General features: G+C 39.4%; 1 protein-coding gene across 3 annotated transcripts; it reads left to right on the top strand.

Annotated features, from left to right (window-relative positions):
• On the top strand, positions 1 to 27,834 carry LOC114313704 (ubiquitin-like domain-containing protein CIP73). 3 transcript variants are annotated; one of them, XM_082894575.1, is made up of 3 exons: positions 1 to 1,337; positions 1,445 to 1,528; positions 5,411 to 5,810. In XM_082894575.1, exons 1-3 carry the CDS (start codon positions 963 to 965, stop codon positions 5,504 to 5,506), a joined length of 555 nt encoding a protein of 184 aa, XP_082750701.1. In that variant the 5' UTR covers positions 1 to 962; the 3' UTR covers positions 5,507 to 5,810. The 3 variants fall into 3 exon arrangements, with proteins under 3 accessions (XP_082750701.1, XP_082750702.1, XP_082750703.1); XM_082894576.1 differs by lacking the exon at positions 5,411 to 5,810 and adding an exon at positions 3,138 to 5,282 and having other exon boundaries at positions 2 to 1,337; XM_082894577.1 differs by lacking the exon at positions 5,411 to 5,810 and adding an exon at positions 27,403 to 27,834 and having other exon boundaries at positions 4 to 1,337.

Genomic DNA, 27,834 nt, shown 5'->3' with positions numbered 1-27,834 from the left:
TTTTACAAATTTGTGGTTTCTTTTTAATATTGGTTCACCTTCACAATTCAAGCTTTTGTATTTCTTGTGGCCATGGGTTCTGACTTATGTGTGTGGGATATCATCACCCCATGTGAGGGGTGATTGTCCATGTGCTGCAAGAGTGCAAAGCCAACAAAGGTGAGCTGGCCATGTGAAGCCAACACACAAGAGAGCTGGCCATATGCAAGGCCAGCCTCTCCATCTCCATTGATTTGGTGTATAAATGGAGGCTAAGGGGAGAGAGTGCAAAGTGTAGAGCAAGCCACAGAGAGTGAAATATGTGAGGCGGAGAGACCGTCTCCCTCGGTGTGAGCGAGGGAGACGGGAGAGTGGGTGAGTGAGGAGAGTGTGAGCTCTTCCTCTATTGTAATCTTTCTGTAATATTTCCATTGTTATAGTGATAACCGGCTACTCTCCCGTGGACGTAGGCATTGAGGCCGAATCACGTTAAATCTTGTGTCTCGTTGAGTGTGGGTGTGTTTTTCTGCATGAAATATTTTCTATAAGGTCTTGGGCGGGATCCCAAATCCCAACAATGTGCATGGAAACCACTCCCTTCTCACCACATGGTTGTGTGCTTGCATGTGTGCATGCATTTAAATAGAGTAAATCATCATCTATATACATCTGCAATTCTCGCATAGTTCATCTACTCTGCATTTGATCTGTCTTCAGTTTCAAATTAAGTGTCTTTGATCAAGGAATCTCCATTTGAATGATTAACGGTCCATATTGTAATGTGTACTGATTTCTACATAGTATATGAAAATAATATTGTATATATGAAGATAATGTAGTAGATTGATCAATATCAAGCTTTTATTATTATATAGTGTAACTTTATACACTCTTCAGTTATACTCTTTAAAACTAATTGAGCATGTTACAAAGAAAGATTCATAAAAAATTAAAAATAAATAAATAAATAATTTGTTAAGCACATGAAACTTGTTTGTATTTCACGAAACATTCCATCAGGTGATGGGACAGAAATTGGTCAAGGGTTTTCTACGCAGATTCATGGCGGACTTGATCAGTTGCTGAGGTCTATATTCCCTGGAGAGCATATCCATGTTGGTGACATTAACTTCCATGGAATGGGTACAAGTTCTGCTGCAGTTCACGCAGGAGCAACTCAGAGTGCTGCCACTAAGATGGCTGCACCAAGAGAGGGTGATGAAGGACTGTTCTTGTCTAATTTACTTCGTCAGATCATGCCCATCATATCTGAAAGCACAGCAAGTGGGTCAAGTATTCCATCATCTGAGGGAGCAGGTGATATTGAGGATAGAACTACACAAGCATCCTCAACACAAGTGAGTTTCCTTTATTATCAAAGTTTCCCCAGTGTTAAAGATGAAATTTGCGATATTTATAAAATGGCTGTGTAGCCTTTCTAACTGAACATTTTACATATGTACAGGCTCAGGACAACTCAAACAGAGGGGCCTCATCAAGTAGTCGACATGGCAATCCACCATCCTCTCCAAGCTCCAAACGTCAAAGGGTAATTGCTTCTTTCTTTTAGTATGTCACACTGCGCACACATATTCAATTAGAGGTCCTGTGGTTTTCCCTCGATTCTCGCAGAAATGCCGACATTTGTTTGGTGCTTGCTTGTTTTTTTTCCCATACCAATATGACATGCTTACAACCTTAGGCACAAGTGGTAATTTTTCACATAGTTCAAAGTCTTCCATGTTTGTTATCTGGACAAGTTTGTCTTATCATCCTTGCTCTCACAAAAATTTCTCTGCTAATAACCACCCATTCTAGAATTATTTAATAGCTATCTGCAACCCCCCTCTAATTATATGATTGAGCATATGCATTTATGTATGTGGATTACCTAAAAAATTTCTTAGAAAACGAAATCCTGGTCTTGCCTGAGTGAAGTTATTTTGGGGGCAGCCAGCAAAGTTTATTAGCAAAAAATGGACTAAGGCCTGTGATGTTGAATCTAATCCCTGCAGCAAAGGTTGATAACCAAAAATGGACCTCTATGCAAGTGTTAGAGTGGGGCATGGTTTGTTACTTCAACCCCTGTAAGCATGAATCTAATTTAAAATTTCCTAATGCTCTGTTTGTTTGTTGGAAACTCTGGAGGGAAATGGCAAAAGGTTATTCCAAGAGAATATAGTCAGGGGGAATAAAGATATTTTTCTGATAAGTTAATGGAGTGAAATAAAGATTTTTGGTATTTTCCTACTTTTGGGGATGCTTTAGTAAAAGTACTAGTATTGTTAATATTTCAATTGGGGAATAAAGATATTTTTCTGATAAGTTAACGGAGGGAAATAAAGATTTTTGGTATTTTCCTACTTTTGGGGATGCTTTGGTAAAACTACTAGTATTGTTAATATTTCAATTTCCTAAAATACTTATAATTAAACTAAAATTAGTTGAGTAAATTAAACAACTGAGCCTTGTCCCGACTATTTGTGGTTGACTACATGAATCTTATTCCATTTCAATCAATGAAGGGCAGAAATATTCTCTGGATTTATGATCATAAGGGTTCTATCAAAGTTTTTCACTGTTTGTCAGCTACCTAACCCAAACCTTCTCTATCTGGCCTTGGGACCAGCTACATAAAAATAAAACATTATACACACGCATGTAGACTTAGTTGGGTAAGTTAATTGTTGGAAAATCTCTTTTTCTTTGAGATTGTACAAATGGAAGTGGCTGGCATTGCACTAAAATTTTCAAAAGTTTTATTTCTCCTTGTCAATATCAAATATCAAATAAGGGAGGCATATGCTTGAAAGGGGCTGTGAATACGTTGATCAGTCATTTTTCTTAGTTTTGAGCTTGTTGATGTCTTGGAGAGAAGCTGGGGTGAGAATTTTTTGAAATGTTGTTTGGTGTTGGTCGGTTGGTGGAATTTTGAATCTGCTAAATTGGGGTAGGAGGATGGTTGGAAGTGGCTAGAGTTTCAAAGTTTTTTTGAAAGCTTTGCTGCTCGGTCAGGTTGTAGAGTCCTAGATCTTTCCTAGAGGTTGTGTTGTTGTAGCAGTGGCCAGATAACCCCTCAATAGTCATATAGACAGACTGGGGACTGTGACACTAAAAATCATCATGCGCTGAGGTGGCAACTTATTTGCAATGTGCAGAGGTGCAAGAGACGCAGGATGGCCAATCTTGGGTGAACAATTGGTGGTCCTCGTTTGGGTGTTGCTTTATGCCAACAGCTGGTCCCAAGGAGGTCTGATGCAGCTTTTAATGCCATAGGTGAGAGGTGTTGAGGTGGTCTTGCAATTAAATGATGATACAACGTCAAAGAGTTTTCTTATATTTGCAACCCTGTCAAACAACTTAGAATTACTATGCCCTTATTTTAACCTCTGCATTTTTTGCCTTTCGACTCCACAAAATTTTAGTAGTGGGATGTCTGGAGTCTTCTTGTAAGAACCCACATTTTATGTCTTAATCATGTTCATGAGCATCTGTATGATTATGGTTTGTTAAGCTTGCATGTGCGTGTTCGTGACTTGTCCTGCTTAAGTGGGTAAGATCCATGCCTTGATTTGATACCTTTGTGATTTGTCTAAGTGTTATGTGCTTGCCTAAGTTATGATTAGCCGACGTTATGCCAAGATCAATCCAAGCCGAGGTCATCCTCAGTCTAGAAGTATCTTGGAACCCCTTGTTGACCTCCGTTCTCGCCTTGCCGCATTAGCCGAGATGTTACCTTGCACCCAAGTGATCTCGCCCTGGAGTGGTATGACCTAGGCCGAGGTGTGGCGCATCTAGGCCAAGATGTGGCACAGCTTAGTCAAGTGTCGTCCTTCCTAGCCGGGTCATTGTCGCCTTAGTTGCCGAAGTCCTTTTGTTAGCCGATGTCACCCCTTGCCGGAGTGCCATTCCGTGTAGCTTGCTAGGTACGCCTTGTTATTAGCCGATGTCATTGCCTCGTCAGAGAGCCCATACCGCTTTACTTGATGAACACCCTTCCACCATGCTTTGTCTGGTCTGTCAGCCACCTTTTTCAGGGAAACCCAACCAGTCGCCGCCACGTGTCTTAGCAGAGGGTTAACCCCAAAACCAGATAAAGAAAACTATCATTTGGTATCATAACCTTGCCTTGTAGAGAGAGAAACTCTAGGAGGAAGAAGGAGTTTTAGAGTGAGAAAGTAAGTCTTCAAGCTTGATTCCTTGAGATCAAACCGTTAGATTCGTGTTCTAAGGTTAGATTCTTGATCTGCTCACGATGTTCTTTATGTTCATGTTATTGCATTGCATGATCGGATATGATTTGTAAGCCATGCATTGTTTTGAAATTCGGTTTTAGAAAGAGAAAACGACATTCATGTGTTCTTCAAGAGAAAGTCTTGTTTTGATCCGAAAGTTTGCATAAAGAATCATGTTTTTGTGTTTATTTCCGCAAGAGTTCCAAGTACGGGTACCCAGGCCCATGTTTTCAAACTCGTAGCATGAAAATCCCAGATTTGTGATAGCAGATTGTGATTGAACATTCATATTTTCATGTTTGCACACTCATGTTCTTCATGTTCATCAGCAGAGGGAAACCCAGAGTTTCCCGACCTCTTTTGCTTGCATGTGGCCCTCGGGAACACACCTCGGCAAGGAGGTGTGGAACCTCGGCCTAGACCTGGTTAGTGCCCAGCATGTTTTCCGAAATCATTTGCATATATAAGAGACTTGTTTGAAGGTGCATTCAATAGGCTTTGCCCTGTGATTGTAGGACTTGGACCTTGCTTGACCCCGACGTTTGAAGAATTATGTGAGTGGTATTTTTGATAAAGCTATGTTACACTTGTTTTGATAAATCTTGTTTTGCCTTGTCTTGAAAAGTATTTGATTTAGCATGAATGATTATCCCTATTTGTATACCAAACACTATCTTGTTTTGATGACATTTCTTGAAAGTCCTTAGCTGCAGGGGACTATAATGCAACTGCACTCTTGTCTTGACAGTCCTTAGTGCTAGAGGACTCTAAACTTTCGCAGCACAGCTTGTCTTGAAAGTCCTTAGTTGCAGGGGACTATAATGCAACTGCACTCTTGTCTTGACAGTCCCTAGTGCTAGAGGACTCTAAACTTTCGCAGCACAGCTTGTCTTGACAGTCCTTAGTGCTAGAGGACTCTAAACTTTCGCAGCACAGCTTGTCTTGAAAGTCCTTAGTTGCAGGGGACTATAATGCAACTGCACTCTTGTCTTGATATGTCATCACCCCTTGAAATAAGTAGATGTTATTAACATCCAAGGAACTTGAAAGCCGGCAAATGAACTTGGCTTTTCCCTTGATTGTATAGTATACTATGTATTGTTTGTAAGAAATCTTGGATATCAATCATGCAGAACCTTTATTTCTAATATCATTCACTGAGTATCCAAGCTCACCCTCTCTATATATATATGTAGGTGATGAACAAGAAGGCATTGAGGCCTAGGCATGATGCCGATGTGTTTTGGGCGCATTGCCGACATGTTTTGGATTTGCGTTTTGCATCGTCTTGAAGATTATGCTTCTCGGCTTATGTTTTCTCTTGTTTGTTTTGGAATATGTCGGCTTGAGAAGCCTTTTGGTCAGGATGTATTTTGTATCTCATTTTGTTGTATCTGTAATTGTAAGACTAGTAAAGATGTTTGATGTATGACATTCCATTGGACTTATGCACGGCTCTCATGGACAACTCGGTTTATATGTATAATTTTGCTTCCGCTCTTGTAAGCCCCATATTTCATACTCTGATTGTGTGTGATTTTTGTAAGACGGCCTTCGGTAACCTCGGGTTACTGGCCATCACGGCACCAAACTACTAGGGGCGGTTTGGGGGCGTGACAGAATGGTATCAGAGCACAAGATCCTTGTAGTACGTTAATCACACACCTTGAGTCCTAGAGAGCCTAGGATTTCCCTTAGAATGATGTTAGGAGTTGCATCATATTGCTTGCTACTTGACTATGTGTGCATCATTTTGGCATGGACGTCTGTTACTTATATATGTGTTATCTGTTTAGTTGTTTTAAAGTCTCATCTTGCATTCCCCCTAGCATCATGAGGAGAGGTAGACCCCCAGTTGGCCGAGATCGTTCAGAAGATAGATTGGAGAGATTGGAAAGGTTAGTCGAAGGCTTGGTTCGTGAGCAGAGACAACCTAGGCCACAGGATACTGGTACGACTTCCACGCAGGCCGAGCAGACGAATGGCCGTTGTACAGCTCCACCCCCTCCAGTGCCACCAGTGCCTCTACAGCAGGCTTTGTATGGGAACGACACGATAACCCTAATCAGAGAGTTCAAGAAAATGAAACCGCCGAGATTTCAAGGAGGCATAGAACCAATGAAAGCCGAGGCATGGGTTTTAGAGATGGAGAAGTTGTTTGAAGTTTTCCCCAGTACAGACGCTCAGAAGGTATCTCTGGCAGCATTCACGTTGGACGACGATGCTCGTAGGTGGTGGATGATGGTCCGAGAAAGCAATCCGGGTTTGACTTGGGCAAAATTTTTGGAGTTGTTCTACAACAAACATTTTCCCCTTAGCGTCCGAGACCGAAAGACCACGGAGTTCCAGAATCTGACACAGGGGAACAAGACAGTGGCAGAGTATGATCGTGCCTTTACTGAATTGGCGAGGTATGCGCCTCACATGGTGGATGACGACTACCGGAAAGCGAGAAAGTTCGAAAGTGGGTTGCGTGGACCGATACAAGATCGGGTCAATATGCTCAATATGCCGACATATGCCGGAGTACTAGACAAGGCTATCTTAGCTGAAGCTAACTTGAACCGATACCAGAGTTCGGGCGAGGGTCAGAGGAAGAGACAGAATTATGACAATCGCCGAGTTCCGTTCAATGCCAAGAAGAGGGTGAATGTGGACAGTTCCAGCAATTCAAATCAGGATGGTAATGCGCCGTTGTGTACGAGTTGTGGGAAGCTACATTTTGGGGTCTGCCGTTGGGCGACAGGGGCTTGCTATGAGTGTGGCGAGATAGGCCATCGCGTGAAAGACTGCCCGAAAGCAAGGACCGATGATGGGAAGAGGAATGGAAGCACCTCGGGCTCTGCACAGAAGAATAACATCGGGGGGATACAGGCGAGGCAGGGCAGAGTTTTCGCACTAGTGCCAGGAGACGCCCAGAATGCTGAAGTAGTGGTGTCAGGTACCATTTCAATTTGTACTCAAGATGCATACGTATTGATTGATTCGGGTTCTACGCATTCATTTGTATCTACCTTATTCGCCGAGAAGTTGGATAGGGAATTAGAACCCCTTGATTATGTATTATCTGTGTCTACTCCATCTGGGAGAAACATGATTGTTGCATCCATTTATAGGGCGTGTGTTGTTATGATTGAGGGTGTAGAGTTGTTAGTCGATTTGATGCCCTTGAGCATGACTCATTTCGATGTCATACTGGGGATGGATTGGTTAGTAGCGAATCATGCATCCACTAATTGTGTTACTAAGATCGTTATATTGAAGACCCCAGATCTAGCCGAGGTCATTTTCCAGGGTAAAGGAGTAGTACCCCCGCCTTACTTAATCTCATCCATGAAAGCCTACAAGTTGGTTCGGAAGGGATGTCAAGGTTATTTGTGCAGTATACTAAGTAATTTGAATGGAAGTGTTGAATTGACCGACATACCCGTTGCTGAAGAATTCCCCGACGTCTTTCCAAATGAGCTGCCTGGCCACCTTGTCGATAGAGAAATAGAGTTCACTGTGGACGTCTTGCCAGGAACACAACCTATCTCCAAAACGCCCTACAGAATGGCCCCAGCCGAACTTAGAGAGCTGAAATTGCAACTACAAGAATTGTTGGATAAGGGATTTGTCAGGCCGAGCACTTCACCATGGGGGGCACCCGTTCTGTTTGTGAAGAAAAAGGATGGCACACTTCGTCTTTGCATCGACTACAGAGAACTTAATAAGGTGACCATTAAGAACAAGTATCCCTTGCCAAGGATTGATGACTTGCTTGATCAACTACGAGGAGCACGAGTCTTTTCCAAGATTGACCTCAGATCGGGCTACCACCAGTTGAAGGTTAAAGCCGAGGATATCGAGAAGACTGCTTTTCGGACAAGATATGGCCACTACGAATTTTTGGTGATGCCCTTTGGAGTGACCAATGCCCCAGCAGCATTCATGGACTTGATGAACAGAGTCTTTAAGCCGTATCTAGACGAGTTCGTAGTTGTTTTCATCGACGACATACTGATCTATTCCAAGAGTACGAGTGAACACGAGAATCATCTGAGGCTTGCCCTGCAAATCTTGAGAGATAAGAAGTTGTACGCCAAGTTGAGTAAATGTGAGTTTTGGCTTTCCAGCATTTCATTCTTAGGGCATGTGATCAATGAAGATGGTATATCAGTTGACCCCAGTAAGATTGAAGCCATTGTGAATTGGCCAGCGCCGACCAACGTGACCGAGGTTCGTAGTTTTCTTGGTTTGGCAGGGTATTACAGAAAGTTTGTGAAGGACTTCTCGAGGATTGCAGTACCACTGACACAACTAACTAAGAAGGGAGCAGCTTACGAATGGACTAATGATAGAGAATCAGCCTTTCAGGAGTTGAAGGCGAGGTTAGTTACAGCGCCAGTCCTCGTACTACCATCAACTAATGAGGAATTCCAGATCTACAGTGATGCTTCACATAAGGGTTTGGGTTGCGTGTTAATGCAGGAAGGTAAAGTCATAGCATACGCGTCTCGTCAGTTGAAGCCCAATGAAGAGAATTATCCTACCCACGATTTGGAGTTAGCTGCCGTAGTCTTTGCTTTGAAGATATGGCGTCATTACTTGTATGGAACATCTTGTCAAGTTTTCACCGACCACAAGAGTCTGAAGTATTTGTTCACACAGAAAGAGCTAAATATGAGGCAGAGAAGATGGCTCGAACTGTTGAAGGACTATGACATGAAGATTCAGTACCACCCAGGTAAGGCAAATTCCGTAGCCGACGCATTAAGCAGGAAACTAGTTGGAAGTTTGGCGTGTCTGGCAACGATCTCAGCGGAACCGACCATCGTTCAGGAGGTGAAGACCAGGCAGATGGAAGATAAGTCCCTAAAAAGGATAATTGATGAATTCGTCTCCAAGCCGAGGCCAGGGTACACAGTGGAAAACCAGGTGCTTAAGTTTGAAGGAAGATTGTGTGTAGCCGACCTGCCAGAGTTGAAAAGGAAGATTTTACAAGAGGCCCACAGCTCCAAGTTTGCCATTCATCCAGGGAGCACCAAGATGTATCAAGACGTAAAACGGACCTTTTGGTGGCCAAACATGAAAAGAGAGATAGCAGAGTTTGTATATCAGTGTCTGTGTTGTCAGCAAGTGAAGACAGAGCACCAGAGACCGGCAGGACTTCTTCAACCTTTGTCAATTCCTGAGTGGAAATGGGAACACATCTCCATGGATTTCGTAGTAGGTTTGCCGAGGACGCAAAAAGGTATGAACTCGATTTGGGTTATAGTTGACAGATTCACTAAGTCAGCACACTTTTTACCTGTCAAGACTACGTTCAATGCCGACCGACTTGCCGAACTGTACATAAATGAAATCGTTAAGCTTCATGGCGTGCCGATGTCCATTGTTTCAGACCGAGATCCGAAGTTCGTTTCTAGATTTTGGCAAAGTCTACAAGGGGCCCTGGGAACCGAGTTGAGATTTAGTACAGCCTTTCATCCCCAGACCGACGGACAAACGGAAAGAATGATCCAGACACTCGAGGACATGCTCAGACTATGCGTGTTGGACTTCCAGGGGAGTTGGGAATCGCACCTGCCATTAGTGGAGTTCGCGTACAACAACAGTTATCAAGCCAGCATAGGCATGGCGCCGTATGAAGCTTTGTATGGAAGGAAGTGTAGATCGCCGATATGTTGGACTGAAGTAGGAGACAAAGCTCTAATTGGCCCTGAGATGGTTCAAATGACAACTGAAAAGATTAAACTCATTCAGCAGAGGATTAAAACCGCACAAAGTCGACAGAAGAGTTATGCCGACCAGAGAAGGAGGGAGTTAGAATTTGAAGTTGGGAATCATGTATTTTTGAAGGTCTCGCCGATGACAGGAGTCTCGAGATTTGGGAGGAAGGGTAAACTTCCACCCCGATACATTGGGCCATTTGAAATTCTCGAGAGAGTTAACACCGTTGCTTACAGACTTGCTTTGCCACCAGATTTGAGTCAAGTCCACAGCGTGTTCCATGTTTCGATGTTGAGGAAATATATCCGAGACCCACTGCATGTAATAGATTATTCCGGGATTGCAGTTAATGAAGATCTAGGCTACGAAGAGAAACTGATGAGGATTATTGGCAGACAAGTGAGACAGTTGAGAAACAAGTCGATATCGATGGTAAAGGTCGAATGGGTGAAGCATTATGGCAAGGAGGCCACGTGGGAAAAAGAAGAAGAAATGAAAATTTGTTATCCGGAGTTATTCGTAGGACAAGGTAACCTAAGTTTGGGGACCAAACTTCTTTAAGGAGGGTAGACTGTAAGAACCCACATTTTATGTCTTAATCATGTTCATGAGCATCTGTATGATTATGGTTTGTTAAGCTTGCATGTGCGTGTTCGTGACTTGTCCTGCTTAAGTGGGTAAGATCCATGCCTTGATTTGATACCTTTGTGATTTGTCTAAGTGTTATGTGCTTGCCTAAGTTATGATTAGCCGACGTTATGCCAAGATCAATCCAAGCCGAGGTCATCCTCAGTCTAGAAGTATCTTGGAACCCCTTGTTGACCTCCGTTCTCGCCTTGCCGCATTAGCCGAGATGTTACCTTGCACCCAAGTGATCTCGCCCTGGAGTGGTATGACCTAGGCCGAGGTGTGGCGCATCTAGGCCAAGATGTGGCACAGCTTAGTCAAGTGTCGTCCTTCCTAGCCGGGTCATTGTCGCCTTAGTTGCCGAAGTCCTTTTGTTAGCCGATGTCACCCCTTGCCGGAGTGCCATTCCGTGTAGCTTGCTAGGTACGCCTTGTTATTAGCCGATGTCATTGCCTCGTCAGAGAGCCCATACCGCTTTACTTGATGAACACCCTTCCACCATGCTTTGTCTGGTCTGTCAGCCACCTTTTTCAGGGAAACCCAACCAGTCGCCGCCACGTGTCTTAGCAGAGGGTTAACCCCAAAACCAGATAAAGAAAACTATCATTTGGTATCATAACCTTGCCTTGTAGAGAGAGAAACTCTAGGAGGAAGAAGGAGTTTTAGAGTGAGAAAGTAAGTCTTCAAGCTTGATTCCTTGAGATCAAACCGTTAGATTCGTGTTCTAAGGTTAGATTCTTGATCTGCTCACGATGTTCTTTATGTTCATGTTATTGCATTGCATGATCGGATATGATTTGTAAGCCATGCATTGTTTTGAAATTCGGTTTTAGAAAGAGAAAACGACATTCATGTGTTCTTCAAGAGAAAGTCTTGTTTTGATCCGAAAGTTTGCATAAAGAATCATGTTTTTGTGTTTATTTCCGCAAGAGTTCCAAGTACGGGTACCCAGGCCCATGTTTTCAAACTCGTAGCATGAAAATCCCAGATTTGTGATAGCAGATTGTGATTGAACATTCATATTTTCATGTTTGCACACTCATGTTCTTCATGTTCATCAGCAGAGGGAAACCCAGAGTTTCCCGACCTCTTTTGCTTGCATGTGGCTCTCGGGAACACACCTCGGCAAGGAGGTGTGGAACCTCGGCCTAGACCTGGTTAGTGCCCAGCATGTTTTCCGAAATCATTTGCATATATAAGAGACTTGTTTGAAGGTGCATTCAATAGGCTTTGCCCTGTGATTGTAGGACTTGGACCTTGCTTGACCCCGACGTTTGAAGAATTATGTGAGTGGTATTTTTGATAAAGCTATGTTACACTTGTTTTGATAAATCTTGTTTTGCCTTGTCTTGAAAAGTATTTGATTTAGCATGAATGATTATCCCTATTTGTATACCAAACACTATCTTGTTTTGATGACATTTCTTGAAAGTCCTTAGCTGCAGGGGACTATAATGCAACTGCACTCTTGTCTTGACAGTCCTTAGTGCTAGAGGACTCTAAACTTTCGCAGCACAGCTTGTCTTGAAAGTCCTTAGTTGCAGGGGACTATAATGCAACTGCACTCTTGTCTTGACAGTCCCTAGTGCTAGAGGACTCTAAACTTTCGCAGCACAGCTTGTCTTGACAGTCCTTAGTGCTAGAGGACTCTAAACTTTCGCAGCACAACTTGTCTTGAAAGTCCTTAGTTGCAGGGGACTATAATGCAACTGCACTCTTGTCTTGATATGTCATCACCCCTTGAAATAAGTAGATGTTATTAACATCCAAGGAACTTGAAAGCCGGCAAATGAACTTGGCTTTTCCCTTGATTGTATAGTATACTATGTATTGTTTGTAAGAAATCTTGGATATCAATCATGCAGAACCTTTATTTCTAATATCATTCACTGAGTATCCAAGCTCACCCTCTCTATATATATATGTAGGTGATGAACAAGAAGGCATTGAGGCCTAGGCGTAATGCCGATGTGTTTTGGGCGCATTGCCGACATGTTTTGGATTTGTGTTTTGCATCGTCTTGAAGATTATGCTTCTCGGCTTATGTTTTCTCTTGTTTGTTTTGGAATATGTCGGCTTGAGAAGCCTTTTGGTCAGGATGTATTTTGTATCTCATTTTGTTGTATCTGTAATTGTAAGACTAGTAAAGATGTTTGATGTATGACATTCCATTGGACTTATGCACGGCTCTCATGGACAACTCGGTTTATATGTATAATTTTGCTTCCGCTCTTGTAAGCCCCATATTTCATACTCTGATTGTGTGTGATTTTTGTAAGACGGCCTTCGGTAACCTCGGGTTACTGGCCATCACGGCACCAAACTACTAGGGGCAGTTTGGGGGCGTGACACTTCTGGTGGATAGAGCTAAAACGGTGGGAATAGCGGGTGGTTTTGTGGTGGGTAAGGATTGTGTTTCTTTATATTATTTATAGTTTACAAATGATACCATGTTTTTCTCTTTTGGTGACGAGTCTAAAATGGTAAATTTGATTTATTTGTTAGGAGTGTTTGTGTTGGTTTCTGGGTGGAAGATAAATATAAATAAGAGTTCCATTTAGAATTTAATTTCGCAACGTAAAGATTACAAAGTCTGGATAGGCTTTTTGGTTGTGCCTGGATCCAATGAAGTATCTAGTGCTTCCTTTGGGAGGTAATTCAAAGTCAAATTTTTATGGCTCTTGTTTTGGATCAAAGATATTTTTTTTTTGATCGGCAAAAAGAAAAACTTTATTGATGATAGAACCATACAAAGTGTGAAAGATACATCAATAAAGAGGAGCTTGGAGCTAAACAAAGCTCCAACCTCCTAGTTGGTGAGAAACCAACAAAGAAAACAAAACCAGAAGGAGTAACAAGATCTAAACAAAATATAATGCACCAATCCCCAGCAGTCCAGCAGCTTTAGCAATGGAAAGCAGCTAACCCCATCACAAGTTATACCCCAACAGAAGATGATGCACCTGAACCAAACAACAATATACCAGAGAGGCAGCACACCAACAATATATACAGATGATGCTCCAGAAAGAGTAGAGAAGCTCCAAAAAACCCCAACAGTGTAGGCTTCCCAAACAGATCATGATGCACAAGAACAGAACAACACTCTAAACCAAATGCACCAGAACAGAACAACAATCAAAACCAGAGAGGCAGCACAACAACATCTCATTCGCATCAGCAAAAAACAGCAGCAGTTCACAGTTATAACCCTCAGTGCATGATGCAGAATTTCACATTTTGCAAATTAAACACCAAATCATCAATTGAATAACAAAAAGGACTATAGGCTCTGAACCACAATGCAATCCGTGTTTTGATAAGTTCACACAACTTTTCGAAGTCCAACTGTGAATCATTAAAAATGATTTCATTCCTCTGCTTCCATAAAGACCAAAGCACTGCCAGTGGAATTATCCTCCAGAGTACCTTCAATCTGTTATTGCATCTAAAACCAGTCCACCATTGAATAAGACCAAACACTGACCCCAGCTGCACCCAAGATACACCCCACCACCCAATAATATTAGACCAAACTCTCCAACTAAACGGACAGCACAGCAGCACATGAAAGGCAGTTTCCCTTTCATTCCTGCAAAATATACAATTAGCATCAGAATTGGCACTTAGGACTCCAATTCTTTGCAAATAAGTAGAAGTCTTGATCCTTCCTTTCCACGCTAGCCAAGCAAAAAATGGCACTTTCGGAGGTGCAGCATTCTTCCAGATGAGATCCACCACTTTTGCAGGCATAGTAGATGGTAGCTCACTCCACTTGTAGGCAGAAGAAACAGTAAAGGTACCAGACTTGTCTGCAGCCCAATACAACCCATCTAACACACCATTCCTGAGCTCTGGGGCAGTTTGTAGCAACTCCTTCATCCTCCTCAACTCTTCAAGTTCCCATTGAAACAATGCTCTTCTGAAAACCAAATCCCACTCCTCATTTCCATTGCTCCTGCTCTTAACCACTGCCACTGATACACCTTTATGCATAGACACGGAGAATAATCTAGGAAATAAATTCTTTAAACAGGCACTACCAACCCACAGATCCAGCCAAAATCTTATGAGCCTCCCATCCCCAATATTGATCTTTGAGTTGGCTTTAAAAAACTCCAGCAACTCTGGGCACTTAACAGCAACCCTCAAAATATCCCTCCATACCATAGAATACCTGGAATTTGCATCTTGATCTGGCCACCGAGACCTACCATACTGTGGGTACTTGCTAAGAATTACTTGTTTCCAAATAGAGCCAGATTCACTCCCAAATCTCCACTACCATTTGAGAAGAAGACATTCATTCATGATTCTCACCTTTCCAGTACCAAGACCCCCGTTACTTTTGCGTTGAGTGATTTCCTCCCACTTTACCATGTGAATTTTCCTTCTAAGTTCATCACCCCCCCTCCCCAAAAAAAGAAAAAGAAATCTGGATTGGATTCTATCAATCTCTTTGGCTACCCCTTCAAGCATTCTAAACAAAGATAAGTAAAAAACTGATAGTGAAGATAGCACAGACTTGATCATTGTCAACCGACCAGCGAAGGAAAGGAACCTTCGCTTCCAAGAAGCAAGTTTTGATTTGAAATTATCAATGATAGGTTGCCAAGACCTTCTTCTCCTTGGATTATCCCCCAATGGCATCCCTAAATACTTCAAAGGTAACCTATGATGCAAGCAGTTCAATATGGCAACAAAATCTTTGGTAAGCTCTTCATTAATTCCAACACCACACACTACACTCTTATGATAATTTATCTTCAACCCAGACAAAATTTCAAAACACCTCAATATTCTTTTGATATTAAGCACCTCCTCCCTTCTTGCCTCACAAAACAAAATTGTGTCATCAGCAAATTATAGGTGAGTAATAGTAAGATCATTTGAACCAACTGATGCACCCTTGATCAATCCAGCTTGGACAGCTCTATGTAACAGAATATTAAGGCCCTCAGCTACAATGTTAAAGAGAAAAAGGGATAAGGGATCACCTTGTCTAAGTCCCCTTTGAGGACTAAACTTAGCTGTAGGTGACCCATTCACCAGAATAGAGACTTTGGCAGTTGAGACACATTCCTTCATCCATTTGATCCAAATCCAAAGTTTGATAACATGGAGAAGAGGAACTCCCAATTAATTGAATCATATGGTTTCTCGAAATCGAGCTTTAAGATAAGACCTTTCTTTTCCTTCTTCTTCCAATCACCAACAATCTCATTAGCAACCAAGATGCCATCAAGAATACTTCTACCCCTTATAAAAGCTGATTGAGAATCACTAATGATCTTGGGTAAAACAACTTTGAGTCTGCTGGATAAAGCTTTGGATAACACTTTGTACAATGATCCAATAAGACTGATAGGCCTAAAATCACTGAGAGAAGAAGAATTTTCATTCTTAGGAAGCAAGGCTACAAAGGAGCTATTAATACCAAGGACCAACTTTGAGTTGGTATGGAACTCACTCATGAATTGCATCACATCCCCTTTAATTATTTGCCAACACTTCTGGAGCATCATAAGGTTAAAACCATCAGGGCCAGGGGCCTTGTTCCCATCACAATTATTAAGAGCTGCCACAACTTCAGATTTTGTGAACTCAGCTTCGAAAGCAACTCGCGCCTCTTTATCCCCAATAGATTTAAAAGGACCAAATAAGCTTGGCCTATTAAACCATGATTCTATAAACTGCCTCTGAAAGCGGTTAATCACTTCGGTTCTATTTTGGATAAAAGATATGATTGATGAAAAAAGCTTTGATTTTGAAAGGACATAGATCCGTTTAGGTTTAATCAGTTTTGGCAAGCATTCTCATTTATTATTTATCTTTGTTTAAAGTTTCAGTGATTGTGGAGAATAGCTTGAAAGAAAAAAATAGTGCTAAGGGAGTTTTTATGCGATTAAACACTTGATTAGTTGGGATGGTTTTCCATGGAAACGCGATTCCCTATGGCATGTTGTCATTAAGAGTATGGGCTTCAAGTTAATGGTTGAGAACTCTTGGGTGGGTTGTTTGGGGAATTACTGATCTCTGTGGAACTGCATTTCTCAAAATTTTGCATGTTTTTCCCAATACACTCGACTTGATGTGGGAAATGGAGAGTGTTCATTTGCTAATTTGGGTCCTTGTTTGTATTGTTTATCTCAATTCTATGATGCCTCGATTGCTTCTGTGGTTTTATCTCCTTCTTTGATATAGTGGAATTTTCGTTTCTTAAGGAATCTTAAAGACCGTGAGGCTAACGAATTTGCTTCTCTAGTTGAAAGTACGACACGTGAAATGGCATGAGCACATGGAAATACCAATGCGGCAATTTAAACAAACAAACAAAAAAAAAAAATACAGCACATGATGCGTGCATGACACACTAAATATAGGGTTTTGTATTTTTATTAAATATCATATATATGAATATTATGTTCAAAGTTAATTAACATAACCAATTTTTAAAGTTTAAAGAATGATGGATTAATAGTTAGAAATCTACTTTATTTTTCTTTTTTCATTAGATTCTGAAGTTTTTTTTTTTTTTTTTTTTTTTTTTTTTGAACTTGTAATGAGTTCCATGTGTGTTTAAGGATGGACACGTGTGTCCAAGTACAAAAAATTTAGAAAAAATAAAACGACACGTTTAGACATGTGTTCAACAAATGACAATCAATGTCCAATTGATTGTCGGGAAGTGTCAGATACCTTAATAGTGTCTGTGCTTCTTAACTTATTTAATATCTATTTGTGAGGGGGTTTTTTGGTTACTCAAGTTAGTGATAAAGGGTGTGGTCTCTTCATTTGGGTTCTCTCTTCCCTTTTTTTTCTTTTTTTTTTTGTGTGGTAAATCTTGTGGTAATTCAGATGTTCTCATCTTTGTCTCTCATAACTTGATTTGGAAAGCAAATATGCCACTTAAGGTTAAAGTATTTGCTTGGACTATGGCTCATAAGAAACTTAATACTAATGACATGATTCAAAAGGAGGCCGAATTGTTGTTTACATTTGCATCCTCAATTGTGTGTATGTAAGACGGAGAGGAAAATAGTTATTATTTTTACGTTGTTCAGTGGCTTTGGCCCAATGGTGGAGGAGGGTATATTTATGCAGCAAAGGTGGAATGGGTGATACATTCTTCTTGTATTGATTTGCTTTGTATTGAATTAATGGGTTTTGGTTCTAATCCTAAAGCTTAGGTTCTTTGGTGCTGTGTAATTTGTGATTATATGGTTAATTTTGGTTGCAAAGCAACTCAAAGAGTGTTTGAAGACAAATTGGAAGACATAGGGGGCTTATTGGGTAAAATTTGCTACTTTTTGGAGTTTTGTGTAATATATAATTTTGTAGTTTTTTTTTTAATTATTTTTTTAATTTTTTTATTTCTCTTACTTGGTAGATTTCTCGGATGCCTTGTCTTTTTCATCTCTTTTTCACCCTAATCTTTTTAATAAAAAAAATTCTTTGTTACTAATAAAAAAAAGAGGTGCCACATGATGTTCAGACAAGCCAGAAGCATATGGTTGTGGAACTAAAGGATACCTTGGTGGAGGGGTATCTAGAAGTAGGATGGATTGTATCAAATTCAATTTTAATATGGGGTATAGCTTGGGCAATACGAGATTTGTGATGGGAGGAGGGATACATGGTAAGGGTCCATCGGATTGGGTCTCTAATGGGGTGGGTAGAAGTTTGGGTGTAGAGGGTACTTAGGGAAGCCTGTGATTGAGAAAGGAAAGAGGCACATTGATGATATTGAAGGCACCAAAATCATATATGGGCATTGAACAAGGTTGGAAACATGTGGTTGGGACAGCCCAAGACGAAGTGTTGTCACACCCCAAATCCGGGCATGACTGGCAGTGGCCCACAGGGACTTAGCCCAAGGCACACGTAAGCCTAAACATGAACCCAAAACCACAAAGAATAAATGTGATGATAGCCCAGAAATAAATAAATCAACACTCAATCCAGTAACATACCACAAGTGAAAAACAAGTCATAAGCAACTTCCTAAAAATATATATATATATATATATATATATACTAAATGGGACACAAACCGCCCACAAAATAAAATAATTCTAAATAAAATCCAACCACAATGTATGCACAAAACTCGACAAAGCAACCTAAAACAAATTAAATAAATGCCCTAAAGGTCCATGCAATTGAGTCCCCGCTACGCCATGAGTCTACTCTAAGTCCTTCTAACAGCTGGAAATGGTAAACAACTAAGTCAGCTGATAGCTCAGTGAGTAGCAACATGGATAGTAAATACAATTTTGAAAATACGGTTCAATTCCAAAATAAGATATATATCACAGAAACTAGATTGGCATACAATTTGGTAAATACAATATGTTTAAAAAAGAAGGTTCCACAGTTCAACACTTAAAATACTCATGTCTCGCAAGAACATGATAAACGACATTTTTCACTTAAAATAGATTATAACATGAACACCAATAATTTTCTAGGTACCAATAAAAACAAATAATATGCCACACAATTCTCAAGGCTATAAGCTCCATTGGATCCAATACCGAACTAAGAGTCATTCTCAAGGTGGCACCTGGGCCTTTTCTCAAAGACGATCCGATTAAAGGTCACCTAGCTTTTTTTTAAGGTCTTTTCCTTACAATCGTTGAGCACTAGAGTCATCACGACCTAACCCAGATCTGTTCCCTAGTGGCCAGAGTCACCACATACAGTGGAATAATTTCCCTGGACTAAATACACATATGGTCCCAATAATCAATACACACCAGTTTCGCAAAACATGGTAGTTCATCATTATAAACATGAGACCAAAACAAATAGTTTACAGTATGCGAAGTTCACACATGTTTCAGAAATAATTTGATTCAATTGATAATATAATAATTTATCAAAACAGTTTAGTCATGAAACAACAATTTAATTTTCCAACAGTTCAGGGTAGGGGAACATTTATAAAAATATGTAGCATGATACTATTCACCTGAAAACGAAATAATATAATTCTCAAATAGAGTATGAAAGTCCAACTAGTGCCTTGAATAAAGTATTAAAACTATACGTCACTATTAATTCAAACATACTAAAAGGAATAATAAACTAAGTACCCCCAAACTAAAACGCACTAACACGACTCAACCCAACTCACCATTACTCTTAAATATTACCTAAGTTTATGTTCTTCAAGGTATAAAATCACCCAAGACATGGGTTCCGATCGAAACTTAACTAAAAATAACTTTAAGATAAAACAGAGTTTTAAACAAGTTTTCTCAATCTATTCGCTAACTTTGAAAATTACAAAACCCACTCCACGCTATTCAAAAAATTCTAAAACCCTCCAGATAGCAACTAATATATCCTAAGTTTCAAACCCAATTGGTTTCACTTGATTTGCTTATCAAAATAATTATCTACAATTTATTATATCCAAACAGGTTGTTTTCTGCAGCACTTTAAAGAAATTGACGGTTCTCTTAATATACACGAGCAATCAATGCAAGGACAAAAATGTACGAAACTAGACTCGTAACCGGTTCTAATGACATTAATTTGATAATTTTGGATTTATACCCAAAGAGAACAACACTCCCGAATTTACTGTTTCGGACTGGTTTCCTGGACAGATTTAAACACATCAGTTTATATGGATTTTGACACCCAAAAATTATGAAAAAATTTAGATATGCAATTCAATATGTAATTAATCTACTGTAAAAATTTTAGATTAAAATTCATCCGTTTGATATGTTTTCTTGATTTTTAAAATTTGTGATTCTGTGCAGAATTTTTGGACTAAAAATTACACCTAATCTTTACACAAATTTAGCTCCTCAAGTTTCTTAATAGGATATCTATATACACAATACATAAACCTACAACCTCTCCATCAATGAACTAAATAATCATAGAGTAAGGATAAAGAACAAAACCTTAAGGAGGAAGAAAGATAAAGACCTAGTACACACCAAAAAATCCATCCTTCTATGCAACCCCTTTTTTTTTTCCTTCTTCTTTTCTCTCAATCTCTCTCTCTCCCCGTGGCTGCCTTCTGCTGCTACTATAGAATATATTAGGCAACCTAGGGTTATGTATCTAAACAAAAGGCTCTAGTTTATTATCTCTTTATATTATTTTATTTTCTAACCCATTAATTTAAATAAAATATAACTAGTAATATAACAAAATATACTTACAAACTTACCCTCTATTTTTTTTTAAAAAAATAATAAATCTTGCCTCTAAATTAAATACTTTCACCATAAATTTATTTTAGGTTTAAAAATTAATTAAAAGACCTTCCAAATATTTAATTTGCACTTTAGGATTTACCACCAAAATATTTGAGATTGTAATATTATTATTATTATTTAATTATTTACTTGATTTGTATATTCGGGTTCTCACAGTTTTGTGCTAAGGGTAAGGAGCACACACTTGTACAAAGGTATGTATTCATGTCAGGCATTGGCATTCGTTAGACACTGCATGACCCATTCAGTTGTGTCCTATTAGTTATAAACTAAGAAGCACAAATACAAACGACATTTTCTTAAAATTAAGATATACGGGCGTGATGAGAATATGACAAAAAAATATATTTATACATATGTTTTAATTGTTAATTGGTATTCACAAACAACTAAAATTAATGAAAAATTAAAACTCTTGAAGTGTCCATAGTAGAACTTAAATGCTTTTTCATGTAGAATGAGTTTTAATTTTTCATTGTTTTTAAAGTTATACTATGGACACTTCATGTAAGTTGATGTATACATGTTTGACACTATTGGACATAGACACGCCCCGAACACACCAAGATGTGTCAGATGCCATGTAGAGTGTCAAATTTAGTTATTTCTTTTTTGTTTGGATACACCGAAGGATGTAAATGTTAAAGAGTCTAGCCATGATCAAGCTTAGTCATGATCATTCCTCCTCATCATCAGCACCTGCAACTGCTACATCTACATCATTGCTTCAGTTAAACAGTTACAGATCAGTTAGATAATTAACAGAGTAGTTAGTTAGTTACAGAATAAACTAGAGGTATTTAGTTTGTTATGCATTGGTTAGCTTGAACCAGAGTTAGTTTGTGTAGTTTATAAATATCTTCATTTCTGTAAACTGTATATTCATTCATTCTGAAAATAACAAATATTTTTACTTTCTGCAAAATATCTGTTATGGTATTAGAGCCACTTATCTCTTGCGAGCATTAGTTCTTGAGGATTCATCAATGGCATCTTCCCTGCCGTCTCTGAATCTGTCCTCTTCTGCTGTATCTTCTTCCTCATCTTCCATACCTCCAAATCTTGCACTACTCATTACAAATCTGAATGCCTTCGTCACTGTCAAACTTGATGCCACAAACTTTATTATCTGGAAGAATCAAGTTCACAATATTCTGAAAGCTACTCAGCTTCTCAGTTTTGTTGATGGTACACAGGTATGTCCATCATCCACTATTGTTGATGCACACAATCATGAGGTTCAGAATCCAGATTAAACAAATTGGATGTTGATAGACTATCATCTTCTCAGTTGCTTAACTGCAACTCTCTCACCATCTATCTTCACATCTGTGTTACATTGTTCCACAAGTCATGAAGTATGGAGTGTTCTTCTCAAACGTTTCACCTCTTTGTCGCGATCACATATTCACCAGTTGAAGAATAAACTTAGTCAAATTGTAAAGAAAGGCCACACAATGGATACTTATTTGACTCAGATCAAGTCCATTGCTGATCAATTGGCTTTAGCTGCATCACCTGTTGATGATGAAGATCTGATTCTCCTAATTCTTAATGGATTGCCTGATGAATATAATGCATTCAAAACAGCAATCAGAACTAGAGTTGAAACTATTTCCATTGGAGAGCTCTGTTCCCTATTAAATTCTGAGTCCATTCATGTTGAAGCTGCATCTAAGCAAGCTCTTGCTTCAGAACTACCTTTTGCTTATCATGTTTCAAGCACTTCTTCTAGAGGTGGCTTTAGAGGTGGTTCTTACAGAGGTCGAGGAGGAGGAAGATCTGGTAGCAGGTTCTTTAAAGGAACTTCTAGTTCTAGCAATGCTATACTTCGAGGAAAAGGCAGATCTTCAACTTCAGGCCAAGGTCACACAGGCCAAGGTTACACAGGATCTCAAGGTCACACAGGATCTCAGTTCTATCATTCAAATTCTACTGCACCCTCTGCTGCTTCTCATCCTCATTCTTCTCAAGTGATTTGTCAGATCTGTGGAAAATTGAATCACTCAGCATTAGAGTGTTGGTACAGATTGGACACATCTTCTTTCCACTCTTCAAGGCCTCAAACTCATCAAGCCTATATTACCAATACAAATCAGTTTGCTACTAGTTCTCCTGCTAACAGTTCTTCCACCACTACCAACTGGTTTCTTGATTCAGCAGCTACTAGTCATATCACAAATGACTTAAACAATGGCCCTGTTTGGTAGAGCTGTGGAAAAGTGCTTATAACTTATGCCTAAACAGTTTATAGCTTATAACTTTCAGCTTAAGCTGATTTCCAGCTTATTCTTAAAGCATCTCCTGCCCCATTCAAAGAATAAGCTGTTTTCTGACTTCCACAAAGCTATAAGTTATAAGCTATAAGCTAAACTAAACACATCAAAATAGCTTAAATTAAGCTGAAAGCTGAAATAAGCTGAAATTAAGCTGTACCAAACAGGGCCAATCTCTCTTCCTATCAACCATATCATGGCCATGATCAGGTTACTGTTGGTGATGGAACTGTCTTACCTATTCATCACACTGGTCAAGGTCTTCTCCCTACTCCTTTTCCTTTCCATCTCTCAAACATGCTTCATGTACCTTCCATTTCTTCCAACTTAATTTCTGTTCATCAGCTTATTTCTGATAATCATTGCACTATTACTTTTGACAAAGATATGTTCATTATACAGGACAAGAGTACCAAGAAGTTGCTATATAAAGGCTTTCATTCCCATGGTCTTTATCATCTCCCTAGTGCTGCTCCATCTTCTGCATCTGCATCACCAGCTTGTTTCCAGTCCATTGTTAATTCTTCTCATTGGCATTTTAGATTAGGCCATCCTTCTTCAAGGAAACTTTAGCACATTATTACACATCATTTGTTCCCTTCTTCATCTGTAAATGTTCCATCTAATATTGATAATAAAATGTGCTCTCATTGTTGTGTTTCCAAAAGTCATAGACTCCCTTTTAGCTTGTCTAATTCTACAGTTAATAAGCCATTAGCTCTTATTCACTCTGATGTATGGGGACCATTTACTTCATCTGTTTCTTCCTACAAATATTATGTGTTATTCATTGATGACTATAGCAAGTTCACATGGTTGTTTCCTCTCAATTATAAAAGTGAAGTTTTTCATAAGTTTTTGGAATTTAAAGCATTTGTTGAAACACAATTCTCTACTCAATTACAAGTGTTAAGAAGTGACAATGGTGGTGAATATCTTAGCACTAAGTTTCATGATTTCTTAAAGCATCATGGTATCCAACATCAGTTAAGTTGTCCTCACACACCTGCTCAAAATGGAGTAGCAGAAAGGAAGCATAGACATCTCATAGAGACTACTATTGCCCTTATGCATCACTTTGCCTTGCCTCTTGCTTATTGGTTTGATGCCCTTGCCACATCTGTTTATCTCATTAATAGACTTCCTACAGCTAAGATCAATTTTCTTACTCCTTTTGAAAGGTTGTACCATCATGCTCCTGATTACACATTGCTCAGAACTTTTGGTTGCAGATGTTATCCATGGCTTAAACCTTATGTTTCCAATAAACTTCAACCTAGGTCTGTGCCTTGTGTGTTTCTTGGTTACATTCCATCTACCAAGGGCTATAGATGTCTTGATCCTACTACTGGACAGGTTCATGTTTCCAGACATGTTGTTTTTGATGAAGATGTTTTTCCTTTTGCCTCTTCTCCATCAGTTAAGCCTGCTTCTCCATCTTTGCACCAGCTGACCTCATTTTTCTGGTCTGCTCCATCTACAGTTTTTCTTGTTTCAAATCAGTCACAGTCTCACACTTCAGCACAGTCCCAAATACCAAGTCCTGCTTCAACTCAGTCCCCACAGTCACCAAATTCACCACAGTCTCAGATCTCACCACATTTACCAAGTCCAATTGTTTTTGGTCAATTTGACTCTGTTCCAGCCACTGCTGCTCCTCTTGGCAGTATGCCTACTGTTTCTGCTCCAACTGCTGGTTTGTCACAGTCTGCTGATGCTGGTTTGTCTAAATCTGCTGCTATTCTGTCTCAGTCTACTGGTTTGCTTCCTTCTTCTTCTATCTCTAAGCCTCAAATTCCCATCTCTTCCTTATCTGTTCTTTTACCTCCTATTTCTTCCTCTCATACTATCCACTCCAATTCTCCTCCTAACATTCATCCCATGATCACTAGATCTAAATCTCTGCACCAGTGCTTTCTCACCTCTTCTGAGTATATTGAGCCTCAATCCTATCAGGAGGCCTCTCAATCCAGTGCATGGACTACGACCATGAAGGAGGAATACACTGCCTTGATCAAACAAGGTACTTGGACTTTGGTCCATCTTCCTCCCAACAAAAAGGCTATTGGGTGTAAATGGGTTTTTCGCCTTAAGAAAAATTCTAATGGGACTATTGCTCGGCATAAAGCCCGATTGGTTGCAAAAGGCTTTCTTCAAACTGAGGGTATTGATTACTTTGACACATTTAGTCCCGTTGCCAAGCAACCTACTATCCGCATTCTCCTCTGTTTGGCTCTTCATTTTCAATGGTCTATTAAACAGCTGGACATTTCAAATGCTTTTCTTCATGGTATCTTAGAGGAGGAAGTGTATATGCATCAACCTATTGGGTTTGTTGATCCCACCAAACCTTCCCTAGTTTGCAAACTCAATAAAGCCTTGTATGGCCTCAAGCAAGCACCTAGGGCCTGGTTCTCCACTTTTCCTCTTTTCTTCTTACTCAAGGGTTTAAGGCTAGTCATTGTGATTCCTCTCTGTTTGTTAAAAAGACTTCTCACTCTATCACTGTACTTTTAATCTATGTTGATGACATTTTACTTACAGGAAGTGATTCTTCCTATATTTCCACACTCATTACTCAGATGCATTCTACCTTTTCTATGAAGGAATTGGGGCTGATCAATTATTTTTTGGGAATCTCTGTTACTACTTCTTCCTCAGGATATTTTTTATCTCAAAGAAAGTATGCTACTGAAATTTTGGTTAAAGCTGGTATGACAAACTGCAAAGCTTCTCCTTCCCCTTTGCCTCTCAAAACTTGTACTGATTCTGTTGATGATTTACCCTTTTCTCAGCCTTCTCTCTATCGAAGTCTTGTTGGTGCCTTACAATATCTTACTATTACGCGTCCTGACCTAGCTTTTGCTGTTAATCATGCATGTCAATTTCTTCAATCCCCTCTTACCAGTCATTTTGGTTTGGTAAAAAGAATTCTCAGATATCTGAAAGGCACTCTTCATCAAGGTCTACATTTTGCTCCTGGTCCTCTTACCTTACATGCCTTTTCCGACTCAGATTGGGCAGGCTGTTCCCTTGACCGCCGCTCAACCATTGGTTATTGTGTGTTTTTAGGTCCTAATTTGATTTCTTGGTCCGCTAAGAAGCAACCTACCGTATCTAGATCTTCCACTGAGGCTGAGTATAGAGCTCTTGCTCAAACTGCTGCTGAATTAAGCTGGCTTGGCATGCTACTGTCAGATCTTCATATTACAGTTCCAGCTCCCATCCTGTGGTGTGATAATCTCTCTGCAATCTCCTTATCCAGCAACCCTGTGTTTCATGCCCGATCTAAACATATTGAAGTTGATTATCATTATGTTCGAGAAAGAGTTGCAGCCAAGAAACTGCTTATTCATCATGTTTCTTCCATGGATCAGCTTGCGGATTTGTTCACCAAACCTTTCCCCTCTTCTCGGTTTTTGTATCTGCAGAACAAGCTTCTGGGATCTTTCATCCCTCTCAGCTTGCGGGGGCCTGTTAGAGTCTAGCCATGATCAAGCTTAGTCATGATCATTCCTCCTCATCATCAGCACCTGCAACTGCTACATCTACATCATTGCTTCAGTTAAACAGTTACAGATCAGTTAGATAATTAACAGAGTAGTTAGTTAGTTACAGAATAAACTAGAGGTAGTTAGTTTGTTATGCATTGGTTAGCTTGAACCAGAGTTAGTTTGTGTAGTTTATAAATATCTTCATTTCTGTAAACTGTATATTCATTCATTCTGAAAATAACAAATATTTTTACTTTCTGCAAAATATCTGTTAGTAAAACACACAAGAAGTTGGAAACCAATTGTTAAATTCTAAATAATATGGATTTATACCTATTTAACCTGTTGCGTCTATGCTTTTTGACTTTTAGGATTTAAACGAGATTTCTAAAGCTTAGAACTTTTGATTTATTTATTAATATAGTTTATCTAAAATAGATATTAGGACTTTTTGTTCAAACTTCTTTGTCAATATGTAGAATTTGTAAAAATGATTTGCTGCTGTTTTGATATAATTAATTATAGATGTATTTGTAATATAAAAAAAATGAAGAAATTGTTGTTTTTTTCATCTATATATGCAAAATATGTATTTGTTTATAGTTGTCTTAATTTTTTGAAAATAGTCTTGTCAATGTTTCTATATTGTGTTGTATCCACTCTTTTCATCACCACCAGAAAATGCAGACAACATCAGCTTATGATTTTGAATGCCAGTGTTAACCATTGCACCATCACCACCAGCCAAAAAACAAAACAAAAATGCACTTTTTAAGTGCCAGCTGCTATGGATTTTCATTCTTCTGAAATTAAATTTTCTACTTGATTAATGCAGAGGGAATGATTTATCTCCAGAATCACACAGTAATGTTTTGAGACACATGACCGATGCAATGAGACTTTCGGTCAAGTGTTGTTGGCATCATTATTTAAAGTTCCCAATACTAGAATTCCAGTGGAAGCTATGGTTGTGGATGTGTGAAGCAGATACTAGATAATAACTCTACAAAGAGATGAAGAACCCTAGACCAAGAGTGTCTTTTTCCTTTTCTTTTTTTTTTTTGGCTTTAGTATTGTGCTCTTTTGCTTTAGTTTATGCAAATTTTTGTTCATTATATTTAATTAATTTATTACTATTGATGTATGGTCTCAGTACCCTCGTAATACTGTGTATGTCCCGGCTAAATTATTTTTTAAAGCTCAACAAAAACTTTGTAGATCTTGGCCTATATTTGAAAATACAAAATCTGAAAGTATAAGTGGTTGA

The sequence above is a fragment of the Camellia sinensis genome, chromosome 11 (assembly GCF_055761805.1).
Source record: "Camellia sinensis isolate YWXY chromosome 11, ASM5576180v1, whole genome shotgun sequence".
Taxonomy (NCBI): Eukaryota; Viridiplantae; Streptophyta; class Magnoliopsida; order Ericales; family Theaceae; genus Camellia; species Camellia sinensis.
The sequence above is the reverse complement of the archived record's forward strand: the minus strand, read 5'-3'. Positions and strand labels throughout refer to the sequence as shown.

What these genes read in the sequence shown, in the direction of transcription:
- LOC114313704 (XM_082894575.1), top strand. Translation starts at nt 963, where the DNA reads ATGAAACTTGTTTGTATTTCACGAAACATTCCATCAGGTGATGGGACA. An exon ending in CACAAGCATCCTCAACACAA is followed by an intron (nt 1,338 to 1,444) that starts GTGAGTTTCCTT and finishes ACATATGTACAG; the next exon opens with GCTCAGGACAACTCAAACAG. An exon ending in CAAGCTCCAAACGTCAAAGG is followed by an intron (nt 1,529 to 5,410) that starts GTAATTGCTTCT and finishes ATATATATGTAG; the next exon opens with GTGATGAACAAGAAGGCATT.